The 22003-nt window shown below is 41.0% G+C and overlaps 1 protein-coding gene and 1 long non-coding RNA gene across 16 annotated transcripts in view; one reads left to right on the forward strand and one right to left on the reverse strand.

Moving 5' to 3' along the window:
- Window positions 1-22003, forward strand: part of ESR1 (estrogen receptor 1) — a 237624-nt gene that overhangs the window by 209470 nt on the left and 6151 nt on the right. For 9 of the 10 annotated variants that reach the window (XM_081854342.1, XM_081854344.1, XM_081854343.1 and 6 more), the window contains 2 exons: window positions 13476-13609; window positions 17734-17917. In XM_081854342.1, coding sequence (XP_081710468.1) covers window positions 13476-13609; window positions 17734-17917 — 318 coding nt within the window. Of the gene's footprint in view, window positions 1-13475; window positions 13610-17733; window positions 17918-21016; window positions 21069-22003 lie in introns of all 10 variants that reach the window. The other variant, XM_081854345.1, reaches the window with a different exon arrangement.
- LOC309337688 overlaps window positions 1-22003 on the reverse strand; it is a 123712-nt gene that overhangs the window by 75865 nt on the left and 25844 nt on the right. The gene's annotated exons all lie outside the window — the stretch shown is intronic.

Below are 22003 nucleotides of genomic sequence, written 5' to 3' on the forward strand. Positions count from 1 at the left end.
TAAAAGCACAACTTCAGGCAATACCAATGAGACGGAAACATGGAAGGTGCCTAAAGAAGCCAGGGTGGCTATCTAAAGAACTTTTAACTGAGTTAAGATTAAAAAAGGATGTGTACAAAAAATGGAAAAGGGGGGAAACCACCAAAGAGGAATTCAAACAAATAGCCAGCATGTGTAGACACAAAGTCAGAAAAGCTAAAGCACAGAATGAACTCAGGCTTGCTAGAGAGGTTAAAAGCAACAAAAAAGGCTTTTATGGGTATGTTTGTAGCAAAAGGAAGAACAAAGAAACAGTGGGGTCACTCAGAGGAGAAGATGGTGAAATGCAAACAGGGGACACAGAAAGGGCTGAACTCCTCAATGCCTTCTTTGCCTCAGTCTTCTCCGATAAAGAAAACAATGCCCGACCTGAAGAATTTGGAGCAAATGATTCAGCAGAGGAAACACAGCCCAGAATAACAAAGGAGATAGGTACAAGAATACTTGGCTAGTCTAGATGTATTCAAGTCTCCAGGGCCAGATGAACTGCATCCAAGAGTATTAAAAGAACTGGCAGATGTGATCTCAGAACCACTGGCAGTCATCTTTGAGAATTCCTGGAGAACAGGCAAAGTCCCGGCAGACTGGAGGAGGGCAAATGTTGTCCCTATTTTCAAAAAGGGGAAAAGAGAGGACCCAAATAATTACTGCCCAGTCAGTCTGACATCAATACCAGGGAAGATTGTGGAGCAGATCATGAAGCAAACAGTCTGTGAGCACCTAGAAAGGAATGCTGTGATCACCAATAGTCAGCATGGATTTCTGAAAAATAAGTCATGTCAGACTAACCTGATCTCGTTTTTTGACAGAATTACAAGCCTGGTAGATGAAGGGAACGCAGTGGATGTAGCCTACCTTGATTTCAGCAAGGCATTTGACAAGGCGCCCCATGATATTCTTGTAAAGAAGCTGGTAAAATGCGGTCTTGACTATGCTACCACTCAGTGGATTTGTAACTGGCTGACTGACCGAACCCAAAGGGTGCTCATCAATGGTTCCTCTTCATCCTGGAGAAGAGTGACTAGTGGGGTGCCACAGGGTTCTGTCTTGGGCCCCGTCTTATTCAACATCTTTATCAATGACTTGGATGATGGACTCAAGGGCATCCTGATCAAATTTGCAGATGATACCAAACTGGGAGGGGTGGCTAACACCCCAGAGGACAGGATCACACTTCAAAACGACCTTGACAGATTAGAGAACTGGGCCAAAACAAACAAGATGAATTTTAACAGGGAGAAATGTAAAGTATTGCACTTGGGCAAAAAAAAATGAGAGGCACAAATACAAGATGGGTGACACCTGGCTTGAGAGCAGTACATGTGAAAAGGATCTAGGAGTCTTGGTTGACCACAAACTTGACATGAGCCAACAGTGTGACGCGGCAGCTAAAAAAGCCAATGCAATTCTGGGCTGCATCAATAGGAGTATAGCATCTAGATCAAGGGAAGTAATAGTGCCACTGTATTCTGCTCTGGTCAGACCTCACCTGGAGTACTGTGTCCAGTTCTGGGCACCACAGTTCAAGAAGGACACTGACAAACTGGAACGTGTCCAGAGGAGGGCAACCAAAATGGTCAAAGGCCTGGAAACGATGCCTTATGAGGAACGGCTAAGGGAGCTGGGCATGTTTAGCCTGGAGAAGAGGAGGTTTAGGGGTGATATGATAGCCATGTTCAAGTATATAAAAGGATGTCACATAGAGGAGGGAGAAAGGTTGTTTTCTGCTGCTCCAGAGAAGCGGACACGGAGCAATGGATCCAAACTACAAGAAAGAAGATTCCACCTAAACATTAGGAAGAACTTCTTGACAGTAAGAGCTGTTCGACAGTGGAATTTGGTGCCAAGGAGTGTGGTGGAGTCTCCTTCTTTGGAGGTCTTTAAGCAGAGGCTTGACAACCATATGTCAGGAGTGCTCTGATGGTGTTTCCTGCTTGGCAGGGGGTTGGACTTGATGGCCCTTGTGGTCTCTTCCAACTCTATGATTCTATGATTTTATGGTTCCTGAATGACATATATCTGCTTTAATTGGGGACTGAATCAGTCTTGGTGGCCCTGAACAATGGCCTTTATTAAGAGGTGGATGGGGGAATGTGCCCTCTTACTTGTAGTTTTCAGTGGCTTTTGATACTATTGACCACAGTATTCAGAGAGCAGAATTATCACCCTTTGGCACTTGTAATAGTTCCCACAGGACACTATTTTGTCTCCAGTACTCTTTGGGAGCAGTCATTAGGAGTTTTGGGGCATGGTGTTATCAGTATGCTGAAGACACACAGCTCTATTTCTCCATAACACCTGAATCAGGAGAGGTTGAGTATTCTGGATGAAGGCCAGTGGACTTAAGCTATTATCTTGGGAAGACAGAAGCTTTGAGGGTATGTGGCTCCATATCTGGAAGATAGACCAATTGCTTGTTCTGGATGGGGCTGCACTCCATAAGAAGGAGCAGGTACGTAACTTGGGGTATTCCTTGATATATAATTGTGATTAGAGGCCAAAATGATCTCTGTGGCTAGAAGTGTCTTTTGCCATTTTTAGCTCAGATGCCATCTACTGTGTATTTGGATTGGAATAGCATGGCCACTGTACTGGTGACCTTGAGAGTGGATTATTACATTGTGTTCTGTGTATATTTACTAATGAGACTTTATGTATGGGATGGAATTGTGGTGTATGTTGGCGAGTCATGTTGTGTTACCTGTCCATGTGTGAGTTTGTGTGAATGTGTGTGAAAGAGAGGATGGTGGTAAAGTGAGTTGTATTAGTAAGGCCAGAACAGTATAAGATATGACATTGAGGTCCAGCAGATCTGGGCTGGGATATGAGCTCCAGAGTCTCAAACTGCTCAGCTCAAAGAAAACCTAGTAGCCTTTAGGAACTATTGTTTTCCCAAAGGCTGCTGGCAATTAGCGTAGACCTCGGTAAAGCCATTAAGATGTTATGTTCTGGAATGCTTCTATTCAGCCTTCCTGCTGGGAGTAAAGCAAGACGCTTACAATAAGCTACCTGAAACTCCAGCCCTGACAGTGGTTGGAAAGGCCAGTAGTTCCAAAACCAAAGCCTCTTGGGAAAGGTACCTTCAATGGGCAATGGTGTCTTCTGTATCCCCTTCTCACCAACACCATTTTCTGGACTAAAGTGAGTGGCAAATGAATGGTGCAGAGGAGGAGCTGGTTGTGGGCCTCCAGGTGATACTGACCATTGACACAGGCCTTGGGACACACTTTCATCCTTCCCATGCCTTCTGACTAGTGCACCACTGCCATCACTAGCCACACCAGAAGTGTTTATAAGGAAGGGGTTACTCGGAGATCAAGGATGGGTAGGTGGGAGAGAGTGTAAAGGAATGCAGAGGGCTCAAGTTTCGTTTTTATACTGAATTCAGGCTGTCTCAGAAATAAATCAAGCTATCTCCCATTTCTTATGAGTTCATTCCTCAACACAGTCCAGATAAAATCCTATAATGCAAAAGACCTCACAATTTACTCTCCCCACACACACTTCTGATACAGTGATAGATTATGCAGCCAGAGGATAAACTGCCATCTAGACTCCTTTAACCATTTGATAAGACTGCCTTTCCTGTCAACTGGGTCTCTTATGTGTAAAACTAAATAGTGGGCATTTTGTTGTTCTATAATCACAGACAAAATAGAGCAGTTAGTTAAACCTGGTGCTATGGATTTATATTCACATCCACTATGAAAGCAAAGGTGGCACATGGATAGAGTTTTAGCTTTGAATTTGGGAGATCAGTAACAAATGATAGTTTAGTTGTTAGCTTTTGCTACACCATTAATTTCTCCTAGCACAAGCTGAAGCATATTTGCTCATATGTAAGTTTGCCAGATGCTGGTAGACGTTCTTGATAAGGATGCGGCTCCATTTGAATGATTGTTTAGGGGCCAGAGAATTGTCTGCTCTGCTGGTTAGTCTGGAGAGAGGGTTGACTCCTCCCTCTGGAAAGGAGGCAAGAGGCTTCAGTGAACGCTGCTTGGTCCTTCCAGTAGGAGGTGTCATCCCCATCAGGAATGTTCTCCAGCAGCATATTCAAACAGAAATTTATGGTAAGACAAATTTCTGTTTTCTACTGAATTCAATGGCAATTATACTCTAGTAAAGGTTACATATAGGGATGCAGGTGGCACTGTGGTCTAAACCACTGAGCCTCTTGGGCTTGCCGATCAGAAGTTCGCGGTTCGAATCCCCGCGATGGGGTGAGCTCCTGTTGCTCGGTCCCAGCACCTGCCAACCTAGCAGTTCAAAAGCACTCCCAAAAGTGCAAGATAAATAGTACCGCTCCAGCGGGAAGGTAAACGGCGTTTCCATGCGTTGCTCTGGTTTCGGTGTTCTGTTGCGCCAGAAGCGGCTTAATCATGCTGGCCACATGACCCAGAAAAACTGTCTCTGGACAAACGCAAGCTCCCTCAGGCTGTAAAGCGAGATGAGCACTGCAACCCCACAGTCGTCTGCAACTGGACTTAACTGTCAGGAGTCCTTTACCTTTTTATTTTTATTTTTTAAATTATTTTTATTAAACTTTTTTCATAATAACAAAAAGAAAAACACAAGAAAAAACAAACAAAAAATAACATAAGACAAAAATACAAACTCACCAACAAATACATCAACAAAAAAGAAAAAGCAAAGAATACACTCACCCATCACCTAACAGTGATTGACTTCCCTTCAAAACGGCTTGAGTTGTAGTCCCACGTTATCTTCCTGCGGGGTGTTTTTATCACCTTTATTTACACCTCTCAAACTTATGTATCACCTACTGTGATTTTAATGTTTCCTAAATTTGTTTCCATATATGTAAGGAATTTACTCCAGTCATTAATAAATTTTACATTTTTCTGATGCCTGATCTTCTGTGTCATCCTTGCTAGCTCTATATACTCAAATAACTTAGATTGCCAGTCTCTGATGGTTGGAATATTAGGGGTTTTCCAGTTTTGCGCTAGCAGTATCCTGGCAGCTACCGTTGCGTATTGGAACATGGTTTGATCCTTTTGCCTAATCTCCTTCCCAACCATCCCTAGAAGGAAGGCTTCCGGTTTTTTAGGGAAGGTGTATCTCAAAAATTTTTTTAGTTCGTCATAGATAAGTCCCCAAAACCTTTTTACTTTTTCACAGGCCCACCACATATGATGGAAGTCTCCTTCCTTCACCTTACACTTCCAGCAAGTTTTGTCCCCCGTCTTGTACATTTTTCCTAGTTTCACAGGGGTAAGATACCACCTGTACATCATTTTTTGTAAGTTTTCTCGAAGGTCGACACATGCTGTGAATTTCATGTCCTTATTCCAGAGTTTCGCCCATCTGTCAAAGTCCAGGTTATAACCGAGGTCTATTGCCCATTTAGTCATTACCTCCTTTACCTCCTCGTCCTTCGTGTCCCAATCTAATAATTGGTTATACATTTTAGATAGGAGTTTGGAGTTTCCTTCTATTATTTCCACCTGGAATCTGGACTTTTTCTCACTCATCCCTGTTTTTTTATGCTCATTCCATAGAGAATTAATTTGGTAAAATTGCAACCAGGTTGTTAATTTATCCTTCAGTTCTTCATAGGGTCTAAGCTTCCACCCTCTGTCTGATTTTACCAATAGATCCTCATAGGTCCATCTTTGACCTTCCATATTAGATTTTTTAATTGTCAAAATGTCAGCTGGTGATAACCACCAAGGGGTGTCTTTTTCTAAAAGTTTCTTATTTCTATTCTAAACCTCAAGTAGCGCACCTCTGATTATATGGTTGGAGAATCCTTTGTGGGCCCTCTCCTTATCTTGCCATAAATACGCATGCCAGCCGAATCTGGCGTCAAACCCCTCCAAGTCCAGCAAATCTACATTTTTCAAAACACTCCAGTCCTTGATCCAGCACAGACACGCGGCCTCATAGTATAGTTTCAGATTAGGAATGGCAAACCCTCCCCTGTCACTGCGATCTGTGAGTAATTTAAATTTAATTCTTGCTCTCTTGCCCTGCCAAATGAATCTGGACAGGGTTCTCTGCCAATCTTTGAATGATGTCATACCCCTGATCACCGGAATGTTCTGAAATAGGAACAGCAACCTTGGGAGAATGCTCATTTTAACTGTGGCCATTCTGCCCGACCAAGACAGTCTTAACCTACTCCAGGTGTCCAGGTCTTTTTTGATCTCTTTCCAGGTCCTTGTATAATTATCTTCTACTAAGTTTATATTTTTTGCCGAGATCCAAATGCCCAAATATTTCACCTTTTTCACCACCTTAATTCCCGTTTTCGACTCTAACTGATTTCTTTGCTCTCCAGTTAAATTCTTTGTCAGCATTTTGGTTTTAACTTTGTTTAGTCTAAAGCCGGACAGATTTCCGAACTCCTCAAGCAGCTCTATGACTTTACCGATACCCACTACTGGATCTCCTAGCGATATCACCAAATCGTCGGCATAAGCTTTTAGTTTATATTCTTTGTCTCCTAATCTGATTCCCTTTATTTCGGAGGTTTCCCTAATCTTGTTTGTAATCACTTCCAGTACCATAATAAATAGGAGGGGGGATAGGGGGCAACCCTGTCTTGTACCCTTCGAGATCTCAAATGAGCTGGTTAAATTATTATTAATAATCAGTCTGGCCCTTTGTTCTGCATATATCGCCCTTATACCTTCCAGGAAGGGCCCCTCTATACCAACCCTCTCCATGCCTTTTAGTAGAAACCTCCATGACACGTTGTCGAATGCCTTTTCGGCATCAATGAAAATTAGGGCTGCGGGAATATCAATCTTAAGTTCCAAGTACTCAATAATATTAATTATGTGTCTTACGTTGTCCTTTAAGTACCTGTTAGGAAGAAATCCTGTTTGATCTTTGTGGATGGATTTCATTAAGTGTTTTTTAAGCCTATTTGCCATTATTTCTAAGAAGATTTTATAATCATTATTGAGTAGTGATATCGGCCTGTAGTTTCTTATGTCCAGCTTATCAAGTTCTGATTTGGGGATTAACGTGATGTGCGCCTCTTTCCAAGAGTCGGGCACCGAACCTCCTTGTAAAATATTGTTCATTACTTTACAAAGGACCGGGGCCAGATATTCTTCTAAGACTTTGTAATACTTTTGGGATAACCTGTCAGGACCTGGAGCTTTCCCTGGTTTCATCCTCTTAATTATTTCCTTGATCTCATCAACCGTTATTGGTTTGTTTAGGTAGGTTTTCTCCTCATCCGTTAGCTGTTCTCTTCTATTCCTTTCCAAGTACTTATCTATTTCTTCCGTGTCTTCCTCTTCCTTTTTATACAAGTTTTCGTAAAATTGAAGGAACTTTTCCTCTATTTTACCGGGGTCCTCAAGTATTTGTTCTTCTACTTTAATTTTATTAATCACATTCTGTTTTTTCCTTTTTCTAAGTTGCCACGCCAATAGCCGTCCCGTTTTGTTCGCAGATTCAAAATACTTTTGCTTCATTGATCTAATTCTCCATTCTACCTCTTGACTTATTAATATCGAGTATTGCGTCTGCAGCGTTTTAGAGATTTGTTTAGTCCTTTCGTCTCTAGGGTTTACTATTAGTTTTTTCTCACATTCTCCTAGTTGTCTGACTATTTCTTCCTTCTTTGATTCTCTTAATTTCTTTCTATAGGTGTTTTGCTGAATAAAAAATCCTCTTAGGACCGCCTTACTGGCGTCCCAAGCTATGTCAATTTTTGTTTCTTTGTTCAAGTTCATATCAAAGTACTCTTTAAGAGTAGTCTTAGCCTTTTCAATTATCTCCTCATTTTCGAGTAGGTATTCATTCAGTCTCCATATGTATGGGCCTGATGATATACATTTTATTTCCAACACTATTGGGTTGTGGTCAGAAAGGGTTCTGGGTTGTATTTCACATTTCATTGTTCTTATCGATAATTCACTTGAAACCCATATCTGATCGATTCTGCCCCACTCTGATGTGGTTCTGAGAAATACGTGAATTGTTTCGTTATTGGATTTTTATGCCTCCAGATATCGATTAAGTCCAGATTTTCTTGGAGATTATTAAATGATTTGGGGAGTTTCCCTTGGTTCGATTTCCTCTTTTTTCCATTTCTGTCTAATTCTGGAGATGGTACTCCATTCAGGTCTCCAAGCAGAATTAATTTATGATTTTCTAGTTCTAGTAACATTTGCTCCAGTTTTTTTAAAAAAAACTCTGCTTTCTTTGTATTGGGTGCATAAACAGTCACCACATTAAATTTTTCCCCTTGATGGTTAATTTGAACTCCCAAAATTCTACCTTCGGGGTCTTTGCAAATCAATATTGGTTCCCATTTCTCTTTAACGTAAATTACCAGCCCTCTTTTTTTTTCTACATCCGAATTGATAAACTCTACTCCCAGCTTTTTATTTATCAATATATGTTTGTGTTTTTTGGCTACGTGTGTTTCTTGCCAGCAAATCACATCATAGTTTTTATTCCTCACAATTTTTTCTAGTTTATTCCTTTTTGATTTTTCATTCAAACCGTTTACATTCCAGGTCAAAAAGTTCAAAGACATTCCTAACAATACAAAACAAATTCCTTCCAGTAGCACCTTAAAGACCAACTAAGTCAGTTCTTGGTATGAGCTTTCGTGTGCATGCACACTTCTTCAGATACATGTGTATCTGAAGAAGTGTGCATGCACACGAAAGCTCATACCAAGAACTGACTTAGTTGGTCTTTAAGGTGCTACTGGAAGGAATTTGTTTTGTTTTGACTATGGCAGACCAACACGGCTACCTATCTGTAACTATTCCTAACAATTTAATCCCTTTATTCAATCAAGATTTTTAAATTTATAATTTGGGGCTTCCGTTCCAGTATAGTCCTCCTCTTCTGCTTCCTCGCCTCCCACCGCACCCTCTTCCTCTTCTGTATCTTCTTCTCCGATTTCTCCTTCTTCCTGTCTCCCTTTCTTGTCTTTCTTTTTTTCTCGTTTCTAGATCCCTCTCTGTCTCTTATCCTCTCTTCCCCCTTACCAAGCTCTTTCTCATACCTTCTCAAAAAATTTTCCACCTCTCGGATATCTGTCAGTTTGAATCTTTTGTCTTTGAAAAAGGAAGCGATCCCCTCGGGGAACTCCCATCTATATTGTATACCGTTTCTCCTCAGAGCGCCTTTACCTTTTTAAAGGTTGCATAGGATTTTAGTGTCAGACTCTGTTTCCTTTTTGTAATGCTGAAAACTCTATGGCACATCGTTAATGTGGGAGATAGAGTTATTATATGCATTAATGAAGCTCCTCATATCTGAACAACAACAATAATCCAGACTATTACTTCTTAATGCGCGAATCAAGATAAAACCACACACTACTATGTAGAGATGAGTGAATATCAATTTGTTGCTCATTTTTTCAATCTTTGTTCTCCACATTTTCTCATCAGTTTGGTATTTTTAAAGAAGTCCTTCTGAAAATTCACCAGCATTTTAATGCAATTTTTTTCTATGTTTTTGTATGCATTTTTGCTTAAAATGCTCATTTTTGCAAAACAGTTTCTTCTAATGTGATGCATTTTGGTGTGTTATTTTCACTAATATATGCATTTGTGTGCATGATTCACCCATTGTGTACATTTTTATAAACATTACTTTGCTGGAAAACTGCACCGCAAAATTCAGAGAAGTGTGAATTTCAAAAGGTGACTTATGTTTTGGTTTGCATATTAGAAAGTGCAAATTAGGTAGATTCGTTTTTAAATGCAAACTCAATCAATCTTCTTCCCTATCTCTACAGCTAGAGTCATTCTAATATTACTTCATAGCTGAGACTTAGTCTATGGTAGAGAAAAAATAAGCATAAAACATCAGAACTGATTTTAGAGGAGGGGGGATTTTGGTACTTCTCACATTAACACAGAGATGAAACAGGATCTCTATCGTTCAAATAATATTGTGCAGCTATTTCTTTGCTATTTCTAGAACAAGCTACAACCAGAGAACTCAAATAGAAACCTTTTACCAGTGCCTCAGCAGAGGAAACCACTTCCAAAAGGATGATTTACTTTACAGACTGGACTCAGTCTTTGAAAAATGTTCTTTGCTGAAGTGCTGACTGCATATTTGGATATTCGCTTAGAAGGCTAAGCAGCAGTCGTAAATAATTGCTTTTAATCATCCCTTCTTGGAAGCAGACTCTTGGTAAAACCTTTCCAACCACACACTTAAAATACTTCCATTTACTTTTATATAACAAAAAGTCTCAGGGCACCAAACTGGGCAAAATTTCCACCTCTTTGAGCATGTGACAAAGGGATTTGCCATCCCACAGTGGTTACTTTGTCTGCATTCACTTTGCTTGACAAGTTTGGTAGGCATGCATGCTATATATGAGAGGCCAGGAACCTCAAGCCTGGGTTCAAAAGTGACCCTCTATGCCTTTCCATCTGGTCAGTAGGACTCTCCCCAGGCCCCACTGCTCACTGGCCCCACTGGGCACCCCAAGTATTTTTTGCTAGGTGAATGAATGGAGAATGGGGTGAATGAGAGTGTGTGTTAAAAGTAGCCCACTGATCAAAGGGAAAATTCACTTTTGTGCTCTGCGCACTTTTACCTCTGTGCTCCTACACTGCTGGCATGTGGCCCTTGAAAGATTGCCCAGAAGGACCCTCAGGCTAAGCATGTTTATCCTGTAGCTCAGGGGTGTCCAAACTTTTTTCAAAGAGGATTGAAGTTGTTGAGCTTTTCTTAGGATTGAAGTTGTTGAGCTTCTTTTAGGATTTTACCCCACGAAATAAACTGCCACAGGGGTCGGATTAAACCCCCCACCGGCGGGCAGGATTAGGCCCCCGGGACGGACTTTGGACATGCCTGCTGTAGATATTCAGAAGGCACGAGATCCCCTTCAGCCATTGTGCTGCACAGAATTAGAATTGTGCAAGCCCTGTCATTGTGCTGTCCATGCGTAGGGAGGAAGGGCTCAAGAGAGAAGCCTGCTGTAGGTTTGCAGATAGAGCTCCACATGTGTGTGTTGAGCAGGCTCTCCTTGTCAGTTCTCCTCACAAGGCGTGGTGTGTGTGAGGGGGAGTCATCCATAAATTTCATGCAATCTAATTCATCATAATTGCACCCAGGACCTTGTGTCCATGACCAAATGGCACTGATGAAGGAATATCTTCAGAAATGTATTGATTCAAGTCATATGAAGTAATGCTATCAATAAAATTTGCTGGGGTTTGTGGTTGGATATATTACTCAAGTGTACTCATCCACTTTTATACTTCTGTTCTTAGCTCATTTTTCTTATTAAGATTTTATTGGGGAATAAGATTTTCTTATTAAGATTTTATGGCTTAGATCATAGGGCAGTGTCAGAAGATACTTCAGGTGGGTGGGACCCATAGCTGTCTGTTTATATAATGATTGTTGCCAAGCTAAAATCCACACAGGTGTTTCTGAAGCAGGATTGAACAGTCAACAGCTGGCAATTAAAACAAAACGACTGAATTATATTGGAACTTGTAAATCCCTCTGTCTCCCCTTCTTCCCACCCCATTACACTGGTAGCTGTAGTTCTTTTTTAAGTGACTGTTAATCTTAACGCTTTATCCCAGCTAATCAGTCAATATGTCAATTTCAGTCTTTTTGCAAGCCAAATGCAACCTTCTGCCCTGTGCAGTACATTCACTAGCTCGCCTCTAACATACATGTTCTTAGCTATTAGGTAGCTCAAGTCATGTACTGTAAGAATAGTATTTATGTGCAGAATGGAAGGAATCTCTAATTGATCATAAAAATGTAGTCACTGTTATTTGTATAGATGGAGGCTTCAATTATGTTATTATTAGTGGCTTTCCTGCTGGTACATATACAATTGCAATATATTTATGGAACGGTCAGCCCCTATCTATCCTCTATCATCTATCTATCAATCATTTAACTCAATTTAGCAGACACCCTATAGCAACTGCTCTTGGTTGCATGCAGAAATAATTGCAGCTCAAAATCACAATTCCTCATATATCAAAAATTCAATACAGCAGCACTTAGAAAACAATTAGAGAAAGATCACATTATTGCAAGCTTGAATTAATACAAATCTCGGAAATATTTGAGAATACAGTATTGGATCCTGCTCTTTGGCATGGACTGAACTTCTTTGCCTTTTTGCCTAACCCATATTACAGTGTTATGAGTTAGAACAAAAATGAAATTTCCAGCCTAGTGGCAGCAATTCAAACTCAATTAACTCAGTGGGTGTGAAGGAATTCAGGTAGAAAGACTTCTCTCAGATTTTCAGGTCACAATTTCCCTCCTGTATATACTACCCTTTTGGCAACGAATGAAATTATTATAAAACATACAGCCTCCTAGAGATGTTTAAATAAAACAGGCATTTTCTGTAGTTTTCAGGTAGTATTGAATTTAAAACCAAAGGCCCAGTTTTTAAAAGATGCAGTGCCTTATGGATGCTCATTATTTATACTAAACACCATATTAAAAACATGCAAAAATATTCCTATTTTCCCAGGCTTTTGGCTAATTAAACAATCTATGGCTTTTTAAACTGAGTTTCTGTTTTCGTTTGTTATTATGCTGTGTATTTTTGTGCCCTGTGATTGTTGTTATGCTGTGTATTTTTGTGCCCTGTGATCTTCAGATGAAGATGATCACTGCCCTGTGATCTTCAGATGAAGGACAGTACAGAAATTTAATAAATAATAACTAAAAAGATAATTCAGGCTGTAATTATATACCCAATGAACTCAGTTCCTGAGAAAATCTGTATAGGAACCCACTGTTAAATGGTTTTTTAAAAAATTATATACTTTTATGACTTACTAGAATAAAAGCTTATTGGCATCCTGTTTATGATCTCTTTCCCAAGAATTAAATGTTTGAAAGAAAATCACGCATTTAGGTCAGGCTGTGTTATTTGATATGGGTAACAACCCATATTTTATTTGACAACTAGATTATAGCATCTGGATAATGTTTGATGAAGAAATAAGCTGCTTTCCAAGTGATGAGAGGAAAGAATGATTCTTAAGTTTGTGTATATAGCGTGTATTACTTTCTTTGGTTTCTATGGATTGTATTTAGTACTTTACCCTTAAAAGTAAGTGATTGCATGCAATTGAAGTGGTTTAGGATTTAGTGCTCCTTCAGTTTTATGCAGCTATAATAGTAGCACTTCCTGCACTTCTAGGACTCCAGCCACTGCAAATATAAAATCTTTGAATTCTTCATCTGGTAGGCCCTCATCACTGGTTGCGTGTGGGTTGTTGATTCCCTTCACTTGTACAGATCTATTGTCTTTCTTGGGCCAATTTTCATCTCTGACCCTTGGGCCCCAATTGGTTTTCTCTCCAGCTCACATGTTCTACACTCAGATTCAGTTGATGTCTCAACTCTCCCTTTTGAGTGCTAATCACACAGAAACACACGTGCATAACTCAGATTATAAAAGTGCATAACTTTTCTTGCAGGAATCAAGGAAAATGTGTTGAAGGTTTTTTGGAAATATTTGACATGCTGCTGGCCACATCTTCCCGCTTTCGAATGATGAACGTCCAGGGGGAAGAATTTGTGTGCCTTAAATCCATTGTCCTACTCAATTCTGGTAAGTGAGATATGCTTGTTAAAGGGTCAGCTCTAATTTCAAATGCAGTGTTGCTACTTTTTCTGTTCTTGTTGCCATACAGTTATAAGTAAAAAGTAAAAATGAAACTGTGTGTGTGTGTGTGTGTGTGTGTGTGTTTAAATTGTGGGGCATCATAGTTTATCCTAATTGTAGGGAGTAATAGTATTAATCTAACCATGTGTTATAATCTCAGTACTGCTTGCCAATCCATGCCTGCTCTTTAAACTGGACATGCTAATTACAATTACATTCACACAGTTAGCATCTATATTTGGCCGACAGACACCAGCACCACAATACCTGATGTATACCCTGGTAAAGGGCAAAAAGAATAGGAAAATGGATTGGAAGGTAGGTGGATTGGAAGGTAAAAGGAGAGTGGGTTGGAGGGGAGAGAGAGAAGAAAAGAGTGATGATGGGTATGTGCATATTCTGTATGAGAGAGAGGAAAGAAGGTGTCTTCCATTTGCCACATCCCCTCCACTGTGTTTAATTGAATAGGTTGGGCAAGGGAGGTAAAATTTGTTCCTTCTCCATTCAGTCATATTTGTGTAATGCGTGGCATGGAGGGGGGGAATGTATGTGCCCATGTGTGTGTATGTATGTGTGTGTGAGGTGTGTGTCTGTGTATGTACAGGTTTGTGCCCAGTAGAGTTGGTGAGGGTGCACCCCTCTCCCACCAACACTACAAATTTTAATGGACCCACATTTGTGCTAAAGTTGTTCAGGCAGTAACAAGGAGCTTAATGCTAGCATGCAGCACAATAATTGAATTTCAGAGCTGCAAGCAAACCCTACCCACATCTTCCACTCATAGACATATGCTTGCCCCTTTTTGGGGGGGGGGGGTTACATATGCGATTGGAAGCTTGTTCCAGCGTTAATCAGCATGTACAGTAAGATAAAGTTTGTTAACATCGATAAAATTTCATAATCTTTTTGATATCCAAACTTCCCTCCAGATATTCCCCAGTAGATGTGGTAATAATCGATTTTTTTCTGTTGCATCTTCTTATAAGATACTGTTTGGGCAGCTGCCCAGGTTCAATAGATATTTGAAAGGCTCTGGACAGTGTGAGATTGCTAATCCACCCTCCGAGCATTTTGGAGATCCACAGGGAAGCCAAAGAAATAAGCAAGCAGTGCAGAAAAGTATTTCCTAGGGTTCACAAAAGCTTGAGGCAAGGCCCCAATGACATGCGTCAGATACATGCATACCTTGAACTGTTGCATGACCTACAGGTAAAATCACTGCTTTGGGCATTGCACCAGAAAATGGGACACAGCACTGCTTTGCAAAGCTCCTGTGATTTCAATAGTGTTGGCTTTACTTGTCTTTGATACAAAGACTTGAATGGACAAGTGAATGGGAAGTTTCATATCCCCTGCATCTGCCAGCATCCCCAAATGTTTTGTCAGAGGGTTTGGGGGGAGCTCCAGAACAATGTGAGATGATGAAGGTGGAATAGCTTCAAATCGGGGAAGAGGCCAGATCCTCTATAGAGGCTTTTGAGGGTGTGAGTGCAAACGGCTTGGGTGGGGGGGGGGGAGATGAAGCTTCCCTTTTGTAAACTTACTTCTGTTTCCTTATCTTTGAATGCAAGCCAGTATTTCTATAAATGTAGTTTTGGCGTTTGCCATTTGTTCCACAATATCGCATTCCTGAATCGTGTTCAATTTGTCGCCCATTTTGATCACCAACTCCTCCTCAGTTCGGACAGATAACAGGCCACACATCCCTCATATTATTTGAGGCTTTGATTCTAGTTTCTTATGATGCTGTAGCTTGTTACAGATTTTTTCTTGAATCTCATGTTATTCCTATTAGCTATTCTCTGAGGGTTGAATTGCAGGACAAGCTGCTGTAGTCAAAGCAACAGACAGCACAAATTATTGTGGCATCAGCATTCTGAACAGAATATGCAGGAGCTTCATTTTGATGTTAAAAAAAGCCACAATTAATATACACAAGGTATTATAGCAATTGTAGTTGTAGCTGAGGACACAAAGCAATGCTGTTGGGCAGCAGAGCAAAAACCAGTTTGGGTTTTCTGAGGATTGCTGTTTGCTCCAATCGAGTGGGTTTTTGCGGGGAAAACTCCAGAGCAAAAAAGGGTGCTTGGGCACATGGGCGTAGCCAGGGGGGGTCAGGGGTCAACTGCCCCCCTAAGTAAATAAAAATCAATAAAAATACAAATCTGAGGTTCTTCCCCCCTAACAAAAGCCTACCCCCCCCCAAAAAAAAATCTTGGCTACGCCCATGCTTGGACACAGAGCATTAAAGCGTGGACCATGCCTGGAGAGAGTAGATGAAAGGTAAGGGTATAAGCCCCATCACTGGGAAGGAGAGGAGATGGGTGTCATTTGGTGGGTCACAAGTTATGCTTGCTTTATTTTTTTTATGAGCATTCAGCTGCATGCAGGAGGAATTAACACTGGCCTAAAGTGAAAGTAGTGTTTTCACCCTCCCCTTCTGTTTGTGTTTGCAGTTGCAAAATATAGGACATTGACACCAATTTGTGAAATTTTATCCAGATATTTGGACAGCAGCGTGTCTCTTGCTGCAAGGACAGAAGCAGTATTTCATCAGCTTAGTAACAAAATGGAATCTGCCCCTAGATTCACTGTGGAAGAAATGAAATTAACCCTTCAACTTACAAAACAAAGTTGTATTTTTGGGAAACAAACAAGCAAGCAAAAAAATATTACAGCCATGCACTCTGTGGAGTGCAGTAGTGTAGCACTGTATTCTGGGGCCCCAATCCAAAGAAAATTAGTCACACTTTCTTGAATGCCCTGGAAACATTGACACTGCAACCCTTGGCTCTTACAATGAATACATATTTTTACTCAGAAGTTTTCTCACTGAATATAATGAATTTAAAATCCAGTTCATTAAACTTAGTATTTTACAATAGTGCATGAATGTAAAACTGCAGTCTCAGATTTGTTGCAGCTAACCTGTCCTGTGGATTTTCATGTGATTTAAGCATAATGAACTTCCTACGGATTTGAGAGTTTGACACCAAACTTTGAGACCCATAACCAGTTTTCCTGAGTTTAACTGAAGACCATGGGTTATATAGTCTATTTAATTGGATGGGGAAACTAGTATAAACTCAGCACTTAGGCATTGTCAGTTTGGCTACAAAACTACTCATATATTGTGAAATAGTGCAAATGACTTTAATAGCAAACTTTTGGAATTAATGTGTTGTGGCTTGCAGTCCAAGCAGCCCAGCTGCAAAGTTTGAAGCAGACTGCCAGAATGCTGATGATATGATAAAGGGATGAGGAGCATGTGGCAATGTGACTGTCGGTCTTATATCTAGCAATCAAAGTTTACATTCACTTTTCTTTCCCCTTTTTTGGTGTGTATGGTGAGGATGAAAGGCTTGTTTCCATAATTACCATCTCAGAGGGAAGGTTAAGACCAAAGGTTAGCTCCAGTCCTCCTTCTGAGATGAGTTTTAATATGAGACCCTCTTTCATAGGAGCTGGGGTGTGTGGAGGCCGGATCTTTACACAGAATACTAAATTCATGTGTGAAAACTTTGTGTCACCTTTATTGAATATTACTGAATATTTGAATCTTCCCTAAAGGTTATGATTTCTAATGGAAGTTCCACACCTATTTTTCTTTTTGACTGACCAGCTATTCATGCTTCAGTCAGAGAAAATCAGATAGAGATAATCAGTTGATGCCTCAGTTGGAGCCAAAGTGGACACAGTACTGTAAATTTACATTGGTTCAATGGCATTTTGTGGATTTGAGAATTTCAGTCTGCTGTGGTGCTGAGCTTCAATTATTTGTTAAAATTCCTTAATATGTCCTCTTTATTCATAGAACACAACTTGAGTCTGTTGTGGTTTGTTCTCGGTCCTGTGTCTGTTTAGTTCATTACTTTGCCTTGCCTTATCTGTGCTTTAACAAAATACAATAAATTTAATCTTTTAAAAGGAAAAAAGGACTAAAAATCCTAGGTAAGAGTGTTTACCACCTACATTTGTAGTGTGGATATATATGTTGTCATTGAACAAAGTTCACATATTAGAATCCTGCTGCCACTTCACTTTTCTCTCTCTCTTGCCTTCTTCCATAGGTATCTACACATTTCTTTCCAGCAGCTTAAAATCACTGGAGGAAAAAGACCATATCCATCGCGTTCTTGATAAAATCACAGACACCTTGATACATCTGATGGCCAAATCAGGCCTCTCTCTGCAGCAGCAGCATAGGCGACTGGCTCAGCTCCTCCTCATCCTTTCCCACATTAGGCATATGAGGTGAGTTGCACTAGTGAATGCTAACTTGTAAACAAAGCAGACATCATAATATAATATGCTACAGGGAGTGTAAAAAATGTTCTTTTCCCTTCACCATAAGGAGATGTACTGACAAGTACTTCTGCAGACAAGGTTGTCCGCTCTGAAATTATTTAATTAACCCCCATCACCTCTAAACTTGAGAGGTCTGGAGGGTGGCAACACGAGAATGGGCCTTTTCTGCAGTGACTCCCCATCTGTGGAATGCTCTCCCCAGGGAAGTTCACCTGGCGCCTTCATGATACACCTTTAGGCGCCAGGCAAAAACATTCCTTTTTAACCAGGCCTTAGGATGTCAATCAAAGCAACCCAATGTCCTTTTAAAATGGTGTGTGTGTGTGTGTGTGTGTGTGTGTGTGTGTAAGGGAGTTTATTGGGTTGTTGCTGCTTTTTTTGTAGTTTTATATTTTGATTTTATTCTGTGAACCACCCTGAGACCTGCAGTTATAGGGTGGTATATAAATTCAATAAATAAATGTCGCATTTGTGAAAAACAGTTACAATAGACTCTTTCATGTGGTTCATAGTCTAATAGAACCACCTTCACCATTGGGGTCTGGTAAGGACCCCAAGATCTCCTGCAACAATTTTGCAGATAAAATCAATCAAATTTGGAAAGAGGTAGAGTCCGCCGTGGTAGCAGGGCCGGAGCGGGGGAGTGCCAGTGCCCTGTCTAGATGAGTTGTATGGGGTCAGTTTCAACCTGCTACCCCCAAGGATGTGGACAGGCTGCTTGGACAAGTAAAACCGACCACCTGTCTCCTTGATCCTTGCTCATTCTGGCTCATAAAAATGAGCCAGACAGGGCTGGGCAATGGGCTCTGTGGTGAATGCTTCCCTCTGTGAGGGAGTCTTCCTGGACCCCCTTAAAGAAGTGGTTATTAAACCGCTTCTTTAAAAACCATTTTTCAACCTGGTCACCTTGGCCGATAATCATCCAGTCTCAAATATTCCAATCCTGGGCAAGATGATTGAGTGGGTGGTCACTGAACAACTTCAAGCATCTCTAGAGGATGTGGAACATTTGGACCCCTTCCAATCAGAGTTCAGGCCTGAAACCACCTTGGTCATGCTGGTCGATAATCTCCAGCAGGCTAGGGACAGAGGGGAAAACTGTTCCCTAGTTTTGCTGGATCTCTCAGCAGCTTTTGATACCATCATAGTATCCATCTGGACCATCTAGGAGGTTTGGGAGCTGGAGGCACTGTTATGTAGTGGTTCTGCTCCCTCCTAGTCTGTGTACAGAAAATGGTGTTGGGGGATGAGTGTTTGGACCTGTGGGTTCTCACTTGTGGGGTGCCTCAAGGTTCCATCCCTCTCCCCCATCCTTTTTAACTTCTATATGAAGCCGCTGGTAGAGATCATCAGGGGGATTTGGCTGAGTGTCCACCAGTATGTGGACAATACCCAGCTCTACCTCTCATTTAAATTGAAACCAGTGAAGGTGGTGAATGTCCTTTGTGAGTTTCTTGGAGGCGGTTGGAGGATAGGTGACTGTTAACTGATTGAGTTTGAATCCTAACAAAACAGAAGTACAGGGGGCGGGCAGGTGTGGGGGATCCTGAATGGGTAACTGTGCCCCTAAAAGACCAGGTACACAGCCCCAGGGTCATTTTGGACTCACAGCTGCCCATGGAGGTACAGGTCCACTCTGTGTCCAGGGCAGCTGTCTACCAGCTCCGTCTGGTACACAGGCTGAGACCCTAACTGCCTGTACACTGTCTTCCCAGAGTGATACATGCTATTGTTATCTCCCACTTGGACTATTGCAATGTGCTCTATGTGGGGCTACCTTTGAAAGTGACTTGGAACTACCATTAACCCAGAATGCAGCTGCTAGACCAGTGACTAGGAACAGCTGCCAGGGCCATATAACACAAGTCCTAAAAGATCTACATTGATTTATGCTCGGAAACGTACTGGGAGCCAAAGTGTTGGTGTTGACTTTAGGGATCTAAATGGCTTTGGTCGTGTATACCTGAAGGAGTGTCTCCATTCCCATCATTCAGCTTGGACACTGAGGTCAAGCTCTGAGGGCCTTCTGGAGGTTCCCTCATTGCAAGAAGTGAGCATATAGGGAACCAGGCAGAGGGCCTTCTCAGTAATGGCACCCGCCTATGGAACTCCATCCCATTAGATGTCAAAGAGATAAATTATTATATAACTTTTAAGGCAGTGCTGCATCAGGAAGCTTTTAATGTGTGATGTTCTGTTGCAGTTTTGTATATTTTGTTGGAAGCTGCCCAGAGTGGCTGGGGCAACCCAGTCAGATGGGAGGGGTACAAGTACCGTATTTTTTGCTCTATAAGACTCACTTTTTCCCTCCTAAAAAGTAAGGGGAAATGTGTGCGCGTCTTATGGGGAAAATGCAGGCTGTGCAGCTATCTCAGAAGCCAGAACAGAAAAAGGGATTGCTGCTTTCACTGTGCAGCGATCCCACTTGCTGTTCTGGCTTCTGAGATTCAGAATATTTTTTTTCTTGTTTTCCTTCTCCAAAAACTAGGTGCGTCTTATAGAGCGAAAAATACGGTAAATAACAATAATAACAACAATTCATTAAAACAATGGAAAGTCAGATAACCTAATGTTTCTACACACATGACAGCACATACTGGTATGCCTTTTAGGTTTAGGTTTTTTTAAGGAAGAAGCAAATTGTGACTCTTATTAGTAAAAGATATACAGTAAAGTTCCAGGACAGGAATGAGAAGAGAGAACCTCTAATGGTGCACTAAAGTATAATTTATTCAGGCCACTGTGTTTAGATTGCACTCTTCATCAGAGGCAGTATAAAACAATCTTTGTTATTTCCAGCGTCAATCGTACTCCAAGGAGGCCAGTTAAAATTATTGGACATTATTAACTTAGGTCCCATATCAATGGGTCTACTCTGAGTAGCCCTTGGCTACAGACCTCTGTATTTTGGACATGTTCTGTTACAAAGCGATTCATGTCATTAAGATAAAGCGCATTGGACTGAATGCATTAAATTTTAGTACACCTCAGACATTCTCTTTTCTCATTCCTGTCTTCCATCCTTTTTTCCACTTTCCCTGACAGGTCACAATACATGGCTGGAAGGCTGTGTTTGGGGCCTTATGGTGAAGGGCTGGTAAGAAATCTTATAAAGAAATAAAATAAATAATAAGTTATGTGTGGGGTATATAATAAATTGTACATCTCTACTGAAACATGATACTGTAGTGGTGTTTTAAAATGAGGGCAGGGAAGGAAAGGGGCCTATGAGGGAAGAATCAGGATCTGTGAACAGGCCCAGAGCCACTAGCACCACCAAATTCTTATCATAATACGGAGTGCTTTTAAAGAGTAGTTCAGAATTCATAAACATTTAAGGAATATGTCATGTTGCACTATTGTTCCTTCTTTCTTAGAGGGTGTAACCTAACTGGTAGCAGCTCTCCAGAGTTTCAGACAAGTCACAGTCAAAAGTTCTACTGGAAAACACAGAGGGATTGAACCAAGGCCCCTATGCACATAAAGCAGGGTAGCCAATGTGGTTCCCTCTCTTGAGACTACAGCTCCCATCATGCCAGATCCTTGGTTACGCTGGCTGGGACTGATGGTTGTAGTCCAACAATAACTGGAGGCCACCATATTGGCTATCGCTGGGGTAAAGCATGCACTTTTTCACTGAACTCGAGTCCCTTTTCAGTGTTACTGAGTTTTCACCACTGTGCAACATGACAGCAGTAGAACAATCTTAGAATGTCAGTCACAATAGCATTACTATGAGGACAAATGTATTGCCTATCTCTCTAGGGAATTGCAACATTTCTGAGACAAAGATCTGCAGCATCTGGATATGCCCTAAAAATGTTGCAGAGTCTCGTGAAGAGACTTAAGACATGTTGGTCTCGGAAGCAAAAAGAAAAAGAAATGAATTCAACCCCTGAATAGTATCATCATCACCACCACCATCGTGTCAATTGGTGGCACTTCTCAGGGTATTCCAAAGTTGGATTCCCCTACTTTGTCCTGTGGTAGATCCATGCCTGGAAGTATGATTTCTCTGCATGATAACATCTT

The sequence above is a fragment of the Podarcis erhardii genome (genome assembly GCF_964252035.2).
Source record: "Podarcis erhardii genome assembly, chromosome: 3".
Taxonomy (NCBI): domain Eukaryota; kingdom Metazoa; phylum Chordata; class Lepidosauria; order Squamata; family Lacertidae; genus Podarcis; species Podarcis erhardii.